This window comes from Castanea sativa, chromosome 3 (assembly GCF_040712315.1).
Source record: "Castanea sativa cultivar Marrone di Chiusa Pesio chromosome 3, ASM4071231v1".
NCBI classification, from domain to species: Eukaryota; Viridiplantae; Streptophyta; class Magnoliopsida; order Fagales; family Fagaceae; genus Castanea; species Castanea sativa.
Genome location: NC_134015.1, coordinates 38917652 through 38935770, shown reverse-complemented (window position 1 = coordinate 38935770; position 18119 = coordinate 38917652). Strand labels below are relative to the sequence as shown.

General features: G+C 39.4%; 1 protein-coding gene across 2 annotated transcripts; it reads right to left on the bottom strand.

Annotated features, from left to right (window-relative positions):
- Positions 1 to 1161: 1161 nt before the first annotated feature.
- LOC142629658 (uncharacterized) lies at positions 1162 to 6759 on the bottom strand. Of its 2 annotated transcripts, XM_075803684.1 has the most exons (10): positions 6480 to 6758; positions 6209 to 6381; positions 5126 to 5284; positions 4806 to 4955; positions 4028 to 4171; positions 3112 to 3268; positions 2539 to 2711; positions 2275 to 2330; positions 1717 to 1819; positions 1162 to 1480 (listed from the first exon to the last, which is right to left on the bottom strand). In XM_075803684.1, the coding sequence occupies exons 1-10, from the start codon at positions 6685 to 6687 to the stop codon at positions 1391 to 1393; spliced, it is 1413 nt and encodes a 470-aa protein (XP_075659799.1). In that variant the 5' UTR covers positions 6688 to 6758; the 3' UTR covers positions 1162 to 1390. The 2 variants fall into 2 exon arrangements, with proteins under 2 accessions (XP_075659799.1, XP_075659800.1); XM_075803685.1 differs by lacking the exons at positions 1162 to 1480; positions 1717 to 1819 and having other exon boundaries at positions 2281 to 2371; positions 6480 to 6759.
- Positions 6760 to 18119: the final 11360 nt, after the last annotated feature.

Below are 18119 nucleotides of genomic sequence, written 5' to 3'. Positions count from 1 at the left end.
CGAGTTTGTTAGTGCACTAATTGAAAATTGTTAACTTATTTTTAATTTATATAAAGTAAATGGCACACTGTTTTCTTTTTTTAACTCTTAACAAATTTAAGTTAATAATTAATGACTAAATTACACATTCAGGATTTTTATTATTTAAATAAATTAGATAAAATTATATCCATTTAAGCCTATATAAATTAAATTTATAAGCATTATGTCTACGTTCGGATAGTGTTTTGCGCGTCCAAATGTCCAGTGTTTCCCCAATTTTTTTTTAATTATTGAGAAACGCTCCATCACGTTGGTTTTGTTTGTCAGTGGGTCCCGTGCACTGTGCACGGGACCCACTACCTCTTTAACCGCAAAATTTTCACTGAAATTGCACTGTTCAGGTCCCGTGCATTATTCACGAGACCCAAAAATCTCTTTTTTCAGCTGTTTTTTCATTAAAAATAGGTCTCATAGTATTATTCACACATTTAAAAATTATTTTGTTACAGTGTTTTCAGTTTTTAGCAAAATAAGTAGTATCTAAACGCAATCTATATAATTTTTATTTTTATTTTTAGAATGATCAGCATTATATAGTTAAAAATTATATATAAGTATAACTAGCATATAAGTATATTATTTTAGTATAAGCTAAACAAAATATTTCAATAATATAATTAAAATTGAATAATAAAATGAATAATAAAAATAAAAGACAAAAAAACCTAATAAGTTGTGTTTAAAAAAAAACATTTTAAGTTATACAACAATGCACATCGTGTGATGCACAATGATCACCTTTTTATGTTTTAGCTAGAAAGAGAAAAATTTTATTGAGGTAAAAAGAAACGCAAAAACCAAAGAGTAAAAGAAATTAAGAATACACATTAACTCTCAGCCTCCCTCCAAGATAACCTGCACAAAACTTAGGAATTAGGATCAACACAATCCCTACATATGGGGTTCCTTAAGGACTAACAAGCTTTCTAATAGGGAGTTTTTATTTTTTGCTTAACAACTAACCACCTATGATTTGTTGTGAAAATATTGTAGACGTAGCACCTCTCTATTAGCAATTCTTCATGGCACAAATGAAGATTGATTGCTCAAGGCATGTCATCACTTTCACAGAAATATACTTTGAGGGATGAATGAAAAATCTAAAAACCACCCATGGGGTAAGAAAGAAGAAAGAAGACTAATATATTTTCAAATTACAGTGCAAGAGTGTGATCTTGAATCAAGTTGTTTGAGATGACAAGAGCGAACTAGAAGATGGAGAACAGAAGCCTGAGTGTAAAGACTTTAGTGTAGTTGCATATGGCAGTCTCAGGTGATAGTATCAAACAATACAATCATACAACTGCAAATGCTTTTTCAGTAAGTCCAGTGGTTATAATTTGAACAATCATAGGATATTCATTCTCTTTGGAATTATTATTCCTGCCCTCTTCAAAAGCTCGCTAGAAGCTTGCTGGGCCATCGAAATAACATCTTCCTGTCCAGATACAATTTGCAACCATAAGTAAACCATGGAACTCTTAGAAAAAAGGAAAAAGAAGGAACACACATATTGATAAACAATATTGAATTACTTATTTTGTTCTTCTAGTAATTGATTGAAATTGGGACTCCTTTGATGATCTAAAATGAATTCCCAATGTGTTAACTTTAAATATGTACTGCTAATCTTCAATTTTACTGTTAACTGATGAAAAAGTAATTTCTAAGTACCTCATTTATGTTCAAAATCTTCTTGTCCTTCATAATCCACTGGCCATTGCACATTACAGAGACCACATTTTCAGTTCGCATGCAATAAACAAGGCTGGAAATCCTGCATAGTAACCAAAACATTAAATAAGAGATCTCGGATTGAATTAGTAATCCATGTACCTGAATAAATTTACTGGCTGGTTCTAATAATTGAACACATGAAGTTGACCAAATAGAACATGGCACTTAGATTAGCAACGAAAGCTAGAAATAACTAAAAAAAATTAATAATAGCTAATGGTCAATGATTATTACATACTATTTTAATTTCAAGTCATTAGTAACAATTCAGGGAACTTAAAAGACTAGATTCTCATACTCTCAATTCTCAACCCTAATTTAATCACAAAACATGGCACAAATAACAATTTGAGAAAAAAAGAGTAAGAAGATCAGTTTTCAAGAGGGATGAAAAGCCATTCAAAAAATGGAACAAAGTTTGAAAGTCATCCCGAAACTTACAAATGAATTATGAATAAAGTATAGCATATCTTTTCTTTTAGGATGAACTCATACCAGTCATGGATGGGAACCATAGTCCAAAAGGAAGGATTGATGACAACCATGTCAGCCTACCATACAAGGGACACAAACATTAATCAGCCTCACCTGCCTGTAGAATGAATAAAATAATCTAGTATTTGTGACCTAATGGAAAGTATAACTAAATATAGTTAATGGAACTTTTTCTTCCTATAATAAAACTTAAACAAGGGGAAAAACGAGTAAGGAGAATGAAGCAAAAAGAAAAGGGTGACTAATTTGAGAAAGTAGTCCAACCTTTTTCCCAACCTCAAGAGACCCTATTTCATCGTCCCAGAGTACTGATTTTGCACCATTTATTGTCACCATTCTAAGAACTTTTTCGGCAGGGAGAGCAGTAGGATCAGTGTTTCCATTTGCATAAACTTCACGCCCTTTGTTAATAAGAGATGCCAGGTACATCTCATCAACTGCAAAGAGGTGAATCCTTATATTCGTTTCCAGACATCAGTCTTACAACGAGCATTCTTTATTCCTTTAGCATCAAGATAAGATTCTACTGCACCAATATAGTAAACGGATATACCTTTTACTTTGGTTAATTACAACTTATGCAAAAGACCCGAAGAAGCTGACACTACCTCCACAAGGATCCTCTAATTTGGTCTCCTTAAATTTGCATTATAGTGACAGCTATTCCTAGCATATATTTACCGTGTTTCGTGTGTGATGTAGTGTGTCTGGGATGCTAAAGAAGTGAAGGTTTTTCAACCTAAATGTCCAAAATTCAGATAAAAGCCAACTATTGATATAGTATTGTCAAGCATGAAGAAAATGTATAATAGAAATAATTTCAAAATATAAACAAACCAATGCTCATTCTATTATTTGATGGTGCCCCATCTGTTCCCAAGGAGACACAAATGCCAGCATCAAGCATCTCCCTAATAGGTGCAAATCCAAGCATTCGCATGGCAGCAGCAGGACAGTGAGATACTTTGACCCCTGCCCTTGAAAGAAAACCTATCTGAAGAAGACATGAGTTAAAATTATGGACACTGGTGGCAGTAACTGAGGAAAAAGCAATAGAACTAATATACATTATCACGTTCAACCAATAATTCTTATGTAACATTTGCTCCCAACAGTTTGTCTGATCTGACTTAACTCAATACCACTTTCCAAAAAATGCTAGTTGCAAATCGGAATGGTAAGAGAATTCAACCATGATCAGTACGATTTCTAAGGATCCATCACCTAAGAGCATGGGAACATGGTACATAAGTAAGTTCTAATGATGAACATGACCATACTTTCTATATATTGATGTATAAGGTTCAGTTAGTCTTCAAACCTTTTCTTCTTCTTCATGTAATCCAAAATATTAAGAATAAAATGTACAGTTTCATTATATCCATGATTAAATTGAATCAGAAATATCATAGAAACAAACTCAAACAATTAAACAACACCCAGAAGGGAAAAAAATATATTTACGGAAAAACAAATTGAATACTAAACATGTATGTAGACAATGCTCAAACTTTCAAAATAGAACCCAAGCCAGAAGATTCACAAAACATATCAAATTCAGTCAACCATGGGAAGTCAACTTTACTGACACTCTACTAACCCTGTTTTTATTTTACTGACTTTCTTGTTTAGACTTTTGAGTGAAAGGCATTATTTTTTAATTTTCTTTCATAAATAAGATGGTACAGACAAGAAAAATTAAGATCTAGCGATTTCCTTAAAGTGCAGCAAGTAACTAGAAGAAATAATTCACCTCAGTATTGTTGACCCAAACCGTATGAGCTGCTAGCAGATTGTTTTGGAGAAACTCTATCTTCTCCAAGTGTGTAACTGTTCCATGATTGGCCTTTCGAGTATCCATCACAAGTTGATTCTCATAGGGTATCTCTGCAACATGCTAAAAACTAGAAAGGTCAACTAATTCTATTTCCAATATCAATAATCCTTCATTAGCATCAAAGGTCAACCTGATCGAACTGAATTTCTGCAGAAGTTTAATATTTTAATGGAAGGAAATTTGAGAATTTCTCAAGATGCAAAAGGCAATTGAGATTGATTTTTTTTTCTTTTTATTTGATAACTTTTCACAATAAGTCATATATATATATATTTTTAATTGGGAAGTTACACAGCACCCAGTGGGCCATGACTTCACCCTCCATTCATTCTTGTGGGAGAGGAAAGTTTTTTTTTTTTTGGACAAAATGATAGAAATGGGAGAGGAAAGTTATTCAAGTCCATCTTTTAAATCCCCTCAAAAGTTTGAAGAGAAATGTATAAATGTTTGTATTATTTAGACTTTACAGACGTTAGTCCATAATGTATGGTAAAAACTTAAAAATTTCATGCAAGAACAGTGATGGTTATTAACATTTTTCTAGTTCAAGAAGGCTTGAGCATGCATCAAACAGATCTATCAGATAATCATCTTCAAGAACTTGTAGCTTATATGTATCACAGTGTAGACATCCTCGGGGTTGTAACTGATATATAGCTATGAACGAGAACACACACATGCCACGGTTCCATACCATGTGGATTCCAGTTTTCAGTTGCCTTGCAGCGTCTCTTGTTTCAAGTAGTAAACGATCAGTTGAATTCATAATTTGCCTAATCCCAAACCACACTCTGATCCGTCCGTCTGCTGTATTATGATGTTTATTGTACAGCTCCTTTTGCAACTGTGCCCTTAAAATAAGAAAAACGAAAAACGTAATGCAAACATAACACATTTGAGTCATTTGACAATATAAAGAAAAAAAAATTGAATCAGCGGAAAATCCACCTAACTTTCAAGAACATTATAAGATGAATAAAGAAAAAAACAGAAGAAGCTAAAGATATTTTCAACCTGGATGCATTCATCTGTAGTTCTAGTCACCCATGATGCCGGCAAACCTTCACCAGCATCCATGGTTGATTGGGCTAAACACGCGCGCAAGCCCAGCAACTCCACTGCTCTGGCCATTCCAGACACGTGCTGCCCCCCAGCTTCAGCAAAGCATGTTACCTGACTCAAGAAACCACAAACATCATCAATCACAGCATTAAACTCCAAAGAAAGCCCCCCAAAACAGAAATATCAAAAACCAAAACTAACCAACTGACAAAATTTAGTCAAATGACGAATATAAATCCTGTATCTCACTCTTAGTGTTCCTTTTTTTCTTTAATTCTCCTAGTGCAGTATGTATACCATGTGTTTGAATTTTTTTTTTTCTTTTCATGGGAAAAGAAAAAAGCAATTGACTTTTTTGACACCATTTTATATTTCTCATGTGATCTATTACCGAATGCCCTAAGGGCACTAGTGAACATGACATTATTTATTAAAAATTATTAAGAGATTAAATTTTATAAGGATGTGGTGTAAAGCCTAAGTTTTATCCCTTCAATACCAACATACCACATCATCATATTACATGTTAATGAATAGGCTTAACCTAACTTAATTAATTCTAATACTCATTTGAAAATCCAATTTAATTGTGAGTTTATTGGGATGTTATTGTGTTTGGTAGGATTTATTAAGTTCTAAGTGAAAAACTGATGTGACAATCTTATTGGATGATGTAAAACATGGATTTTACACCCATTCTTACTGAATTCGGACTCTATTATTAAATAGTGGTTACTTTTTAAAGAACATAAATGGGTGGAACATAAATTGAAACACTTGGGCACATGATTTTTATTTCCATCCATGTCTGTTATCAAACACACCACCTACTTATTAGTCATATATTCCTTCTCAAAAAAAAAAAAACTTACTAGTCATATATCATATGTATGATGTATCAAATTGGATGAGTTAATAAATGACGTGATTAAAAATACACATGAATAGTCAATCTTTCTATAGACAACTTTGTTCCTAACAAAAATACATGACAAGGTTGAAAAAGAAAAAGAAAAGAATAGAGATGGTGCTTACACCGGAGTGAATGAGTTCGATAGCACAAAGCAAAGTGGATATATAAGAGTCCTCCTCACTCATGTTGGACTCGTAAGGCCAAATCCGACCGTGCAACCATGTCATCAAATCCACATCGTCGGCTATCCCTCTCCCTAGTTGCTGAGAGGTGTGCACGTGCGTGTTGATCAATCCTAGTAAGCACCAAAGATCAGAAATTAATTTCATATAACCATTTACTTTTTTGTTGGGTAAGAGCAATTTTAGCTTAGCTAGAAAGAGAGGGAAGTACCTGGGAGTAAGATTTGGGAGTTGAGGTCGATGATTTGGTGAGCAAGAGCAGAGAAATCGCGAAGAATATCTGATGACTGACCGATGGCTTTGATTGAATCGTGCTCGATGACTATCCCACCGTTGCGAAAGACTCGGCTTTGAGGATCCATGGTCACGACCACAGCGTTGTGGAGTATAATCCATGAGTTGCCCTTCGCTTCCTCCATGATCTCTCTCTCTCTCTCTCGCTAGCTATGTCGCTTCTCAGTCTTAATTTGCAGTCCAGTCAATATATATAACTCAACGCAAGCATTATAAGGTGCCTCAAAAACTGGTAAGTGTTGAATAAAAGTGATTTTCTTTTAGAACTAATTTGGATAGAAATTCTACGTATTGGAGTTTGCATTTTGAAAATTTAATCTCTAAATGGTATGTTATTATTATATTATTCTAAAATATTAAAGAGATCAAAAAATAGTTGCTATCTTAGTAAATAAATGTTAAAATTTTAAATTTTTATAATCTAAAATTATTTATAAAAAGTAAGTTTTTTAATCAAATAATGAATAATATTCAATTTAAACAAAATTTAATATATATCTTAAAAATATAAAGAATATAAAATTCAATCGTCAAATTTTAAAAATTCACAAAAAATATATATATAAAAAGTTTGGAAAGTTTAACTCCAAGCTTTGTTAAAGTGAGAGGGAAATGACACTGATCTGTCGTGAACGTGATTCAGACTTTCAGAGCTCAATGCTTTCTAGTTTCTTCCCTTTCCATGCTGTGAACGAAAACTCTAACACTGTGTTTGGTTGCGCCTAGGAAGAGGGAAAAGAAATGAAATGAATAAAGGAAAGGAAATGACAGAGAAAGGGTAAAGAAATTGTTTCCCTCCTATCCAAAATGTTGGAAATAGAAAAGGAAAGAGAAAAGAAAAAATAAATGGAAAGACAAGAATAATTTTGTTTTTATTTTTATACCCTTAAAAAGTCGGAAGGGAGTAATAAAAAGTTAATGGCAAAACTGACATTTTGGGAACTATTGAAAGTCAGAATTGGCTTCTAGCATTTTTAAATGGAGACTTCTCTCCCTTTCATCCCATTTTCCTTTCTATCAAACAACCGAACAGAGGAAATATCATCTCTTCCTTTCTCCTCCCCTCTCTTCTCTCCCATTCCACCGTATCAAAATAATGCATAAATAAAACTCAAAAATCATATCGTATATTATTATATTATATATTATTATTATATAATAAAAGTTGGACGGTAAAAATCATGGTTATGCTAAACAATTTTACCAAATTTTAAAAATTTTTTAGAAGAAAAAATAGAAGAAGAAATGCCATGTACTTCTTAAAAAAATATATATAAGTTGAGTTTAAAATTCATGGCCACGCTAAATAACTTCATCAAATTGCAGGAATTTTTAAAATTTTAAAAAATATCGACCCTTCCAGTTACGATTGGAGTCTGGGGTCTTGGACACTAACATAAGGACCAGACTCTTCGGCACAAAGCTATACATGCCCCTCGATTTGGTGATCTCAGATAGACGGTAACAATGAAAGAACTCTTCCACTGTTAACCGTCTTGCCCCATTAGACATCACACCATACAAGACCTCAATGCTTAAAAAAACCCTCTAGGCTTTTAGTGAGATTTGGCTGACGGCCAAACCTAGGTACTGAAGGAGACGACGGTGCAAAGCATTTAATGGGAACCACAGGCCCGCTTTGAGCATCTGCTCATACACACCAACGTCTTCGAGACCTTTGTAATAACACTTCTCGGACTTAAAAGGTAGACGGATGGGGATGTTATCAGGTATCTGATACTTCTGCCTAAGCGTATTGAAGTGTGGTTGCTTGATGCTAGAGATGAAATCGTTCATCGTCCACAAAGGAAGCATCACAAATTCCCTGAAACCGTCAAGGCCTATGACGGACTGGATCGGTGGATCTATACCGTCTAAGTCATCGTTCGAGTCATACTCTAACCTGTCCTCATCCTGCCCTTCATCTTCCACATTGGAAGGAGATCTGGCTGACGTTTCCTTCTCCCCGCTAGAGGTGTCCTGGTCTGCTTGACTTGACAGGAACACCTCTTTGTAGCTCGCTCCCTTGCGGACAAAAGATTGACCACTTGATGCCTCACTAGACATTTGACACCTACAGATGATGGGTAAAGGAAACCTAAGACTCTAGATCTATATTGACGACGGACCAACATGCAAAATGAACAGAAATTAACGAGCAAAGAAGGTACTTACGGCTAGATGGTACGAATGAAGTGACGGACAAACTAAAAGGACGATAAGAAGCAACTTCTCGAGGTGACGGATCACACGAAGTGGACGGTTGTGCTCTAATCAGCCATTTTTTTTCCAAAACGTAAATATGAAAGGGATGGACAGTATATATAGAAGGAATGGCGCAGAAGACGAAAGGACGCCTCGATTCCAACAAACCATCAATCATGTTCCGCCATGTGTCCCTTGTGCATTTATAACTCTGCTCCAACCTGTCAATCATGACACACCTATCAAGGATCAAAACTAACCGTCCTTCCATGAGCCCGTAGAGGATAGGTGATGAATTCATGGAATGAAGGGGCAACTGAAGGGGAATAAAAATGAATGTGACGGGTCTATATGAATAGATGTGACGGAATAAGGATGACGGGTTTATAGTTGACGGATCCAAGGAGCATGGACCTACAGTGGGCAAATGCAAGCGACATGTAGCAGTCATCTTTCCAGATTTGGCCCCAAAGGATTCCTAAATGAAATTGACTTGCGTCTCATGTTATGTCTGATATGGCTTTGCTTAATCCCCACACAAACGTATATAAAGGGAGTTCTTGCGCCACACGCTTAACCCTAATCAAAAGACTCCAATAAGGAAAAGAATTCTAGGAGATATGCAAAATTGAAGAGGTTCTATCCTAGAAGGAAAGGACTTCGTGGCCAAGGTTTAGATGTTAACCCTGCACTACTATAAATACCCCAAAACCCTCACAAATCAAGGTACGCATTATTCACTCAACTTTGGCACTCTTGGGTTGCGAAAAAAGTTCTAACTTGACCTTTGAAGGGTTTTTGGCCGGCACCACACTGGTGCTCTCTGTTAGGTCTTCTCTTTTCGTTTTTTAAGTATTGCTTCGGTTTGTGAGAGTGTGCAGTGTATTGGTGATTTTTCGGCTTCATCATATAATAAAAGTTGGACTGTAAAAATCATGGTTATGCTAAACAACTTTACCAAATTCTAAAAAAAAATTTAAAGGAAAAAGTAGAAGAAAAAATGCCATGTACTTCTTAAAAAAAATATAAAAGTTGGGTTTAAAATTCGTGGCTATGCTAAATAACTTCATCAAATTGCAGGAATTTTTTAAAATTTTAAAAAATATATAATTCTTTATTTAAATTATATTACTACATGTAGTGGTGGAGCCAAAATTTTTTTTTCTAGGAGACTAAGCTAAATAAAATAAGGTTATTAATTAAAAAAAAAACTATAACTCAACATCGTTGTGCTGTACGTTATTTCATGATACTAAAATTGATTTTGAACTCAATTTTTAAACTCTTTTTTGATTTACATAGTAAAACTATCGCTTAAAAAATTCGTTGTTTAATCCTGACTTCTATATTGAGTCGTTACATTTGAATCTTAAACAAATTTTTTCTTAAAATATAAAAAAATTGTGAATGATTTCCTCATAAATTACCCACACTTTAAAAACTTGAACTTATAATTCATAATCTAGTTATATTTTTTTTAAAGAAAATGTAAACAATACAGTGAATAAATTTTATAACATGAACTATTAAAAAAAACCTAAACAACCTGTAAACTTAATATAAAATAAAATAGTAGAAGTTGATTATAAATTTTAAAAAAAGAGTAGAAGTTGGGTTTTGCAATGTCATCCTAATAGTCTCATCAAGATTATATTTTATCAATTTTCTAAGCTAGTAGTGCAAATTAACTGTAAGCCACTAGCTAAGAACATGAACTTAAATATTATCACCAACCAATTACAATCAAATGCATTCTCAATACTCACTGCAAATTAGCAAAGAGAGAGAGAGAGAGTCATACATAAGAGTTGAACAGACGACGAGGGCCAAGGGCTGATTTGCACAGAATCGAGGCTGGTTTGAGCAACACAACAACAAAGAATCAAGTCACACAACGAGATTATATCAATTTTGCACAATTTCAACATGCTTTCAGTTTCAGAGTTGTAAGGAGGATATTTTTTTGAATGAAATACTGAGAATGGTTTTTGATGATGCAAAGAAGATCAGTAGGCTGGATGCTTCGGACTTCAAAGGACTACTGGTTCTCTCTGTGGCCTGAAAAAGAAAGAAAAGCGAATCAAAGGCGACCGGGGCTGCCGGCCAAAAACCCTCCGATGGCAAAGTTAGTTTTTCTCTCTATGTTATCTGAGTTCCAACTTTTTTGGAGTAAAAAAAAAATGAACATACCTTGGCCCTGTCTGAAACAGCCTTTATATAGTGTTCTTATAGGCGGTTATCAAAATTGGAACTTCTCCTGGATTCAAGGAGAGATAGAAATCAAACGTAACTTGCATAACCGTTTGGAAGTTATGCTTCTGTTCCACAACGGATACCTGGCGGTTATGCGTGGGATGAGGGATTATCACGTCTTATTCGGAGATTTTTCTAAGTATGATACCCTCGTCCTGGAGTTCCTTAGTTGGGTGTGCTTTGCACACGCTGCTAGGCTGTTTCGTCTAACGGGCAAATTCCTTCAAGACGGGTTGTCGGCACTCTCGGACGAGTGCATCACTGTGGAAGCTTACCTCGTCCAGAGCTCTTCTTCCCTGGACGAGGTAATTATAGGCAAGTTTCTGAGGGTGTTTACAGTGGTAGGTGGGTTATGGACGACCTGTATGGACGACTCGGAGATAGGCTAAATCAGTCCCCTATCAGTTGCCCCCTGTTCTAAGGTCGTCCAAAGCTCTTAGGTTTCTGGGCTCGTTTCAACGTATTATTCCACGTGTCATTACTTACCTGGGTTAACCGTTGCGTCGATTTGGGTTTTCGAGGAGGTTGCCACGTGGTTCTTCCTGATTGGTCATTTCGTTCTGGGTTTTACTTTTCAACACCTATAAATAGTGGATTTCCTCCCCTACCCTCTCCATTTTTCAAATTCTCTCGTTTGACATCTCTCGTCCATCGCCTCGTCTAGGAGTATTCCAGCGCCCCTAGTTTCTTTTGTCTAGAGCCAGGTATTTTCTCTACGCTCGTCTTTAGGTTTCCCTTATATTTCCAAAATGTCCGAAAGTTTTTCTTCGTCTAGCAATAGTGTTGATAGGGAGATAGATGAATATCATAACACAACTAGCTATAGTGGTTCTAGTAGTGACAATAGGAGCAGTGGTAATACCACAGACGAGTATGTTTCTAGGGTTCCCTTAGAAGTTTTCCAGGAACAACTTAGGACGAGGGTAGGGTCTGGGTCTGGGGCTGGTCCCTCTAGCACGCCCTTGCCCACTAGAATGGACGAGGTTGAGACTGTATACAGCTGCGCTGTAGGGGTTCCGGCCAAGACAGACGAGAGGAAGTTAGCGTCCCTTATAAGTTGGTACCAAATCCCAGACGAGCTAAATCCTAGATTAGCCGTCCGTGGTGAGTGGTGTTGCCAACCTCACTTTGGCATTGGGGTTTATGAGGCCTATCTTCTAGGGGGTCTTAGGCTGCCTCTTAATGTTTTTGCCAGGGAGTTACTTAGTAGGTTAGGTTTAGGTTTGTGTCAGCTAAATCCTAATGCATGGAGACTAGTCGTTTCTATGCAAGTTTTGTGGAGAGAAATTTTTGAAGGGGATTGTCCTCTTACTGTGGACGAATTCCTTTTTTGCTATAAACCCTCTGAAATTAGTCAATCTCGTGGCTTCATCGTCACAATGTTCAGGGAGAAAGATTGTAGGATTATTAAATCTTTGGTTACTTCAGATAGGAGCCGGAAGACGAGTTCTTCTTCGTCTCCGGTTTTTAGGCGGGGACGCCCTATTGAGTTGAGCAGGGATTCGTTTCCCCCCTATACAGGAGACATAGGGAACCTTTGTCCTGAAGGTATGCTTACCACTACCGTAACATTACCTTTATTATACATCTTTCTATGTTAAACTCCTCGTCTTTATTGCAGGTGTTAGAAGGCCCTCGCTGAACAAGTTCCATCTAGGACGCGTTCAGAAGGCTCGTCTTCACCCAGAGAGGGACTTCCACTCTTTGGTCACCCTGCAGCGTCTTGCGACTTGGGGACTTGGCCCAGAGCCCTCTCCGGAAGCATTAGCCCATGAAATCACAGTTCGTCGAAGTGAGTTCTCGTCTTGAATTTCCTCTTTATTATTTTCTCATTTTTGTCGTCTTAGACGGACTCGTTAACTTATTCACCCATACCTGTCATTATTGTTATTTGTTTTAGGGATGGCTAATATGAAGGAAAACAAGGGCAAGGGAGTCGCGGACGAGCGTGCTAAGCAAGACTCCGAGGCAAGGGCTCGTCCTGCTGCTGGTGATAAGAGAAGCCTGTCAAAGGCTATCAACCTTGAAAACCTCCCCAGCCGGAGAGCCAAGAGCACGGAGGTCGTCCAAACTCGGGGTCGTCTCTCCCGCCGTCCCCGTTCTTCCTCCTCAATCGCCGTCCGTCCCGTATCGTCGATGTGGAGTCGTCCGAGCCTCGTTCATCCTCCTCCGTCCAAAACCAATGTTCCTACCTCGTCCCGGGCCTCCCGTTGACGTCGTGCCTAACCTTCTTGAGAGTGAGGGCTTGGCGTTCGGGAGAGGTTTCAACAAGCAAAGGTCTCGACGAGGACGTGGCTGCATGCTATAACATGTCCTTGAAAGATTTTGAACACTCGTGTCCACGATCTTTTCAAGGTAAGTGATATGAATTTATTCTCGTCACTAGTTTTGCTTTTATGCTTGTTGACTTTGCTTAATACGAAAACTTTTATTTGCTTGTGCAGCCATGTCCAAGTTTATAGCCGCGTGCAGATTACCGAGCTGGACAGACGAGGCTGCTGTTGGAGAGGAGGATCCAAGAGGTCAAGGACGATTGCAAGGGTTGGGCTGAGACGGCTGCCAAGGCTAAGGACGAGGCCAAGGGTTTGCTCAACCTCGTCGAGGAGCTGAAGGCTGACATAGTGGAGAAAGACTCTCGTCTTGACCACTTTCAAAGGAAAATCGACGAGCTAAGCAACTCCCTTGTGAGGGCTAAGGACGAAGCTGTGGACGAATTCAAGGCTTCGAAGCCATTCACTGACCTTTTGGACGCCAACTATGCAGCTGGATCTGAGGATTTTCGCATGGAGGCGAAAGAAAAGTTTCCAGAAGTTGATTTCAGCCCCATCGTCCTTCAACTAGGAGGTGCTTCCAGTTCTTTTCTTCAGACTAGTTCTGAAGACGTCAATGTTGAAGACGACGCCTCGACCAAGCCTGCTCAAGACGACCCTGACGCCTGATGCCCTTTGTTATTCAAAGATTTTATTACTATTTGTTCAAGTGTTTCGCTCTCGTCTCTTTTTTTTATTTTTATTTTAAATGTATAATAAATTTATCTCGTCTGGAGTACTTTTGGCGAGTTTATAAACAATTGCCTTTCAAGGCTTATTTCTTAAGGGTTTTTGGACGATGGTCGTCCACCCTTTAATGTCTAACGAATGTTTATTTTCGATTATTATTGTTGTTCCATGGACGAGTTTACGCATTTTTATGTTTTATTCTATTGCCTTTTAAGCAATATTCCCAAGGGTTGGGTGATCGTTTACACGATTCCCTTATGGGCGACTCGCTTAGGACGATGATGATCATTTTGCCTGCCCTTTAGGCGATTATTACTCGTATTTTCGCGAGTTCGTAATCGTCTTGACCATATGCTCGTCGTTGGGATGTCATGCGTTAATGCCTACTTTCCTTCTTAGACGAGTGGGCTCCGGCTAAGGAAAGCTTGGACGAGCAAGCCTTGGCATTTTTCTCTCCGCTTTATCCCCTTTTTTTTTTTTAAGGAAAGCTTGAACGAGCATGCCTTAGCATTTTTCCCTTTACTTTATCCTCATTTTTAGGAAATCTTAGACGAGTTTGCCTTCGTCCAGAGATTTTACCTGCCTAAGGCTTTTGCCTCGTCTGTGGGTATTATCAGGGAAACTGGAATTCAAATACATAAGAAATCCAAACCATATTATTACATGAACATTGTTCACAAACTTGGCACGTGCTTATAAGCTAGTGCCTTATTAAGATACTCAAGTACATAGCATCGTCTTTCATAAGCTAGTCTGTAAGTAGTGCAAAAGTTTAAGAACTAGTGCACTTTTATTCATAACACACCATAACAGTAGTAAAAGCAAAAGTAAATATAAGCAAACACGCAAATCACGACTGTACTTGCCACCGACTTCCTGCCTCGCTCATCACCGATAGTACCTTCGTATGTTCCACGTTCCATGGATGCTCTAACTTCCGCCCGTCAGTGGCTTCCGGTAGTAGGACCCTCGCCTTTTGTAGTTGATGACCCGCAGGGTCCTTCCCAATTGGGTCCCGTTTTCCATGAGCCGGGTTCCCGGTTGCCAAGGAGACCCTTTGAGGACAAGGTCCCCCACACCGAACCGTCCGGGTTTTACCATGGCATCATGTCCGTTCGACTATGAGATTTTTGTACCTTGCCGTCCTTTACTCCGCATCCATTCTTACCTCATCAATAAGATCGAGGTCAAGGCGAAGTTGTTCCCCGTTGTCTTTCTCCCCGGTACTCCATCACTCGGTGACTTGCCATATGGACCTCCGCCGGAATGACGGCTTCACTCCCATAGGCTAGTTTAAAGGGGTCTCTCCTGCCGTGAGTTCGTGCGCTCGTTCACAGAGGCCCAAAGAACACTGGCAGCTCGTCCGGCCATATCCCTTTTGCCCCCTCAAGCCGAGTCTTGATGATTTTCAGCAGGGATCGGTTTGCTACTTCTGCATGCCCATTTGCCTGTGGATGGGAGGGTGAAGAATAGTGATTCTTGATCCCAAAATGATTGCAAAAGTCCTTGAAGGGTGCGTTGTCAAATTGACGTCCGTTGTCAGATACTAATACCTTGGGTACTCCGAACCTGCATAGGATATTCTTCCATACAAAATTTTTCACGTTCTGCTGAGTGATTGCTGCAAGAGGCTCGGCTTCTACCCACTTGGTACAGTAATCTATTCCTACCACCAAAAACTTCATCTGCCGGATTCCTACGGGGAAAGGACCCAAGATATCCAGGCCCCACTGTGCGAAGGGCCATGGGGCCGTCATTGTCTGGTATTCTGACGGCTATCTAGGCACATTGCTATAACGTTGGCATTGGTCACATACCTTGACATAGGCTTTAGCGTCTGCCTGCATTGTGGGCCAATAGTAGCCGGCACGGACGACCTTATGGACAAGGGACCTTGCCCCTGAATGATTTCCACACGATTCTTCATGAACTTCCCTTAGAACATAGTTTGACTCGTCAGGGGCCAAGCATCTTAAGTAGGGTTGGGAAAAGCCTCGCTTGTATAACACCTCATTTATGAGGACATACTTGGCGGACCTGACCCTTAACTTTCTCGCTTCATCCTTGTCCTCTGGAAGCCTCACATCTTTGAGGTAAATTATTATCGGACTCATCCAATTCTCTCCTCCTCCTATCTGCTGTATGTCAGGGATGTCTATGCTCGGCATGTACTGGATGTTGCCGAACTCGTCTATGACCCCTGCCGAGGCGACTTTCGCCAAGGCGTCTGCTTCCGCATTCTCCTCCCTAGGAAGTTGAATAAAACTTATGGCTGAAAATTTTCGAGCAAGGCGTTTCACTTTGTTGAGGTACTTCTTCATTCGATCTTCCTTGACATCACATATCCCATTTACTTGGTTAATGACCAGTTGAGAGTCTCCTCTGATTGTTAACGATTCCGCCCCTAAGGACTTGGCCAATTCCAACCCCTTGAGTAGAGCCTCGTACTCAGCCTCGTTGTTGGTAGTTGGATACTGCAGACGGGCCGCATACTCCAGCTTGTCACCCTCAGGGGACTTCAGTACAATTCCAATCCTTCCTGCATACAGTGTGGATGATCCGTCTACATTAACCACCCACATTTCATTTCCTTCGTCCTTGTTCAGGTCGTCCTGACTGGGGGTGAATTCTGCAATGAAATCTACCAACGCTTGCGCTTTTATCGTGCTCCTTGGGAGGTACCTGATATCAAACTCGCTGAGCTCAACGGCCCACTGTACTAGTCGTCCAGCAGCTTCCAACTTGCTTATCGCCTTTTTGATGGGATGGTCTGTCAGGACGTTGATGACGTGTGCCTGAAAATAATGTCTCAGCTTCTTGGAAGCCGTGATTAATGCGAAGGCTAGTTTCTCCATCATCGGGTATCATCCTTCTGCCCCTCTCATCGCGTGGCTTGTGTAATAGACCGGCTTCTGAACTCTCCCCTCTTCTCTGACTAACGCTGAGCTTACTGCGTGTGGGGACACTGCCAAGTACAAGTACAACTCTTCCCCAGGTACAGACGGACTCAACAGTGGTGCCGTCATTAGATACGTCTTCAAGTCTTGGAAGGCCTTTTGACACTCGTCCGTCCATTCAAAAGCCTTCCTAAGGACTTTAAAGAATGGTAAACATTTGTCAGTAGCTTTCGATACAAACCTGTTGAGGGCGGCGACTCGTCCAGTAAGAGATTGGACTTCCTTGATATTTTTCGGTGACTCCATGTTCAGTATCGCCTGGATTTTATCCGGATTCGCCTCAATTCCCCTGTGCGACACCATAAACCCCAAGAATTTACTCGATGAAACCTCGAAAGCACACTTGCTCGGATTTAATTTCATGTGGTACCGTCGTAACGTATCAAAAGTCTCTTGAAGGTCGTCAAGATGTTTATCCTCGTCCTGGCTCTTCACCAGCATGTTATCCACATAAACCTCCACATTTCGCCCGATTTGAGGACGAAACATATGGTTAACCAGCCTTTGGTAGGTCGCCCCCGCGTTCTTCAAATCGAAGGGCATCACCTTGTAGCAATACAACCCTTGGCTCGTGACGAACGAGGTCTTCTCCTGATCCGCTTCATTCATCTGAATCTGGTTATACCCTGAGAAAGCGTCCATGAAGCTAAGTAGCCTGTGACCTGCCGTCGAGTCCATTAACTGGTCAATGTGCGGCAATGGGTAGCTATCCTTGGGGCAAGCTTTGTTTAGATCAGCGAAGTCCACGCACATCCGCCACTTGCCATTGGCTTTCTTGACCATGACTACGTTCGCCAACCAGTCTGGGTAATGAACTTCTCGGATAAACTTCGCGGCGACCAACTTCTGCACCTCTTCCTTAATGGCATTGTCTCGCTCGGGAGCAAAAACTCTTCTCTTCTGTCGCACTGGTTTCGAATAGGGACACACGTTCAGGCTATGGGTAATGACGCTCGGATCAATGCCAGGCATGTCCTCATGACTCCATGCAAAGACATCGAGGTTTTTCTTCAGAAACCGAATCAAAGCGTGCTTTGCCCCCTCTTCCATGCTCGCCCCAACTCTATTAGACTTCTCGGGCTGGTTATCGTCCAAAGGGACGTCCTCTAATGTTTCAGTGGGCTCAGCCACGACCCTTCTTCC